Genomic DNA, 2,074 nt, shown 5'->3' on the forward strand with positions numbered 1-2,074 from the left:
TTAATTATCTCAATTACAGTCCTAATAAGAGCCACTGCTGTTGGACATGGGAAAAGTTCTAGGAAGTTTGACATTCTTATTGTTAACTACTCAATTTGTGTTTATAGACAGTATCTTAATGTCTCTAAGCAAATGTCTGCAACCAACCATACTAACCCATACCATAAGAACTCATTTCCCAACTGGCATGATATATGATATCAAAATCACCTGTAGAGGACATTTTTGCTTTTCCCAAGAAACTTAAAAACACTCAGAATGGTTAACAACTTAGTTAAGTGAGCAATTTATTGTCATAAAAATGAGTTTGAGGCAAACCTAGGGCTTTAAGACATGTTTCAAAATGATCATTCTAATCATGTGTAGTAAATGATAATGCACAAATAAATGAAAACACAAATTTAGGCCCCCAAAAGCAAAATCACTGTATTGATTACATGTACTTCTGTTTGCACAATTTTAATTTGACACAGATGGTCCGATAATTGTCTCCAGAAACCAGAGCATTGATGAGTTTGGTTTTATATTTCTGCAGAAATTTTCTACAACCAGGTATTTTCATTTTTCTACAGACTGTGTTTAGCTGCTGATCAATATCATTCTGCAAAAAAAGAGGATAAATCAAGATCAAGGGAAAAATGATTAAGGAATGCTTAACGCGCATATAAAAATATATACAAACCTTTGAAAATGCTTTTCCAATACTATTCAACACTTTTCTAATGATAGCCTTGCAAACAACACAAAATGCAGCCTGGAAGAGAGACACAGCGAAGTCAGAGAGGAAGACAGAAAGGAATTGCTGATGTACAGAAATCAATGTAATGCATTTTACCTTAGAGCAAGCAGATACTTTACCTGTTTGTCATCCATTGCTTTGTTGTCATGTTGACTGAACTCTTTCTCCTTCACAGGATTCTGATGGTCATCATGAGACATTCCAGTCTGATTATCTGAAATGCCTGAACATCACAAAAAATTTAAATTTGGTTCATAAAGAGGAAAATTCATATTCATATCAAGGAACACTACAAAATGATATATGATAGGCAGTGCAGCTGTTCAGTTGATTTCCATATGCCATAAATATTCCACATTTAGGATTTTTTTTAATGTTATTTATCAGGCATCATTTGTAATTCAGAGTGCTTGAATAAGAAATGTTCATGTTCATTTTTACCAATTAAAATTGACCAAAGAATGGATGAAAATGTAACTCATGTAAACCATTTTATGGTTTGAAATGGAATAAAAAAATAAAGAAAAAACGTGTGCACTGCAAGTATAATACCCATTGAGATCTTGACATTAAAGTACACCATTAATTTCAAAAATGTAATTTTACTTAACATTTTCATCACTTTAAACAAAACATTATCCTATGTTATTTAATTATATGCATGAAGTGTGCATGTGCAGCTTCTGTTAATGCTAGAAGCTTTTAAACTTTTTTTTATATTTAAGCAATAACGTTTTTTTTTTTTGTTTTTTTTTTTGTTACTACAAAATGTTAATTTTACTCTCTAAATACAAGACAGAATCTTACCTGAGCAGAGCAGCAGGGCCCCCAGCAGAGAGAAAAATGAGAGTTTTGTCATCTCTGTGTCACGGTCTTCAATGAATCCATATAGGCAGCTGCCAACAATTATACACATGCAAAAAAGCAACAACAAAAAGGGGGGGCATCTAAAGAGGATGCTAACGTAAAACATCTTAAAACTGCAAGGTTGGAATAGTGCTGTGAAGAATGTCACTTGTTAGCCACACACTTCACGCTTCACACACCCAAACCACATTGTAGATGTTTGTAGAACACTGTAGAAACATTTACACCCCTTAGTCTATGCTGTCAATTGTAATGTTACAAAAATGTGGCTACTTTTGTATAACACAAGGCCAACAATTTTGTAGTGAGGGATTATGTATGTTAATCCCCTTCACAAATATTATGCATGAATATTATGTAATATGTACATAAATAAACCTAAGATGACTGTTATGTTAATCAGTGCATACTCTTTATAGAAAACCACACACTGCCTCTGGGGAATTTAATCATGTTGTACTCTCTGCC

The 2,074-nt window shown here is 33.2% G+C and overlaps 1 protein-coding gene across 1 annotated transcript; it reads right to left on the reverse strand.

Moving 5' to 3' along the window:
* Positions 1-286: 286 nt before the first annotated feature.
* On the reverse strand, positions 287-1,639 carry LOC127455136 (antimicrobial peptide NK-lysin). The gene is made up of 4 exons (XM_051722750.1): positions 1,547-1,639; positions 859-962; positions 683-754; positions 287-601 (listed from the first exon to the last, which is right to left on the reverse strand). The coding sequence occupies exons 1-4, from the start codon at positions 1,596-1,598 to the stop codon at positions 434-436; spliced, it is 396 nt and encodes a 131-aa protein (XP_051578710.1). The 5' UTR covers positions 1,599-1,639; the 3' UTR covers positions 287-433.
* Positions 1,640-2,074: the final 435 nt, after the last annotated feature.

Source organism: Myxocyprinus asiaticus, chromosome 17 (assembly GCF_019703515.2).
Source record: "Myxocyprinus asiaticus isolate MX2 ecotype Aquarium Trade chromosome 17, UBuf_Myxa_2, whole genome shotgun sequence".
Taxonomy (NCBI): Eukaryota; Metazoa; Chordata; class Actinopteri; order Cypriniformes; family Catostomidae; genus Myxocyprinus; species Myxocyprinus asiaticus.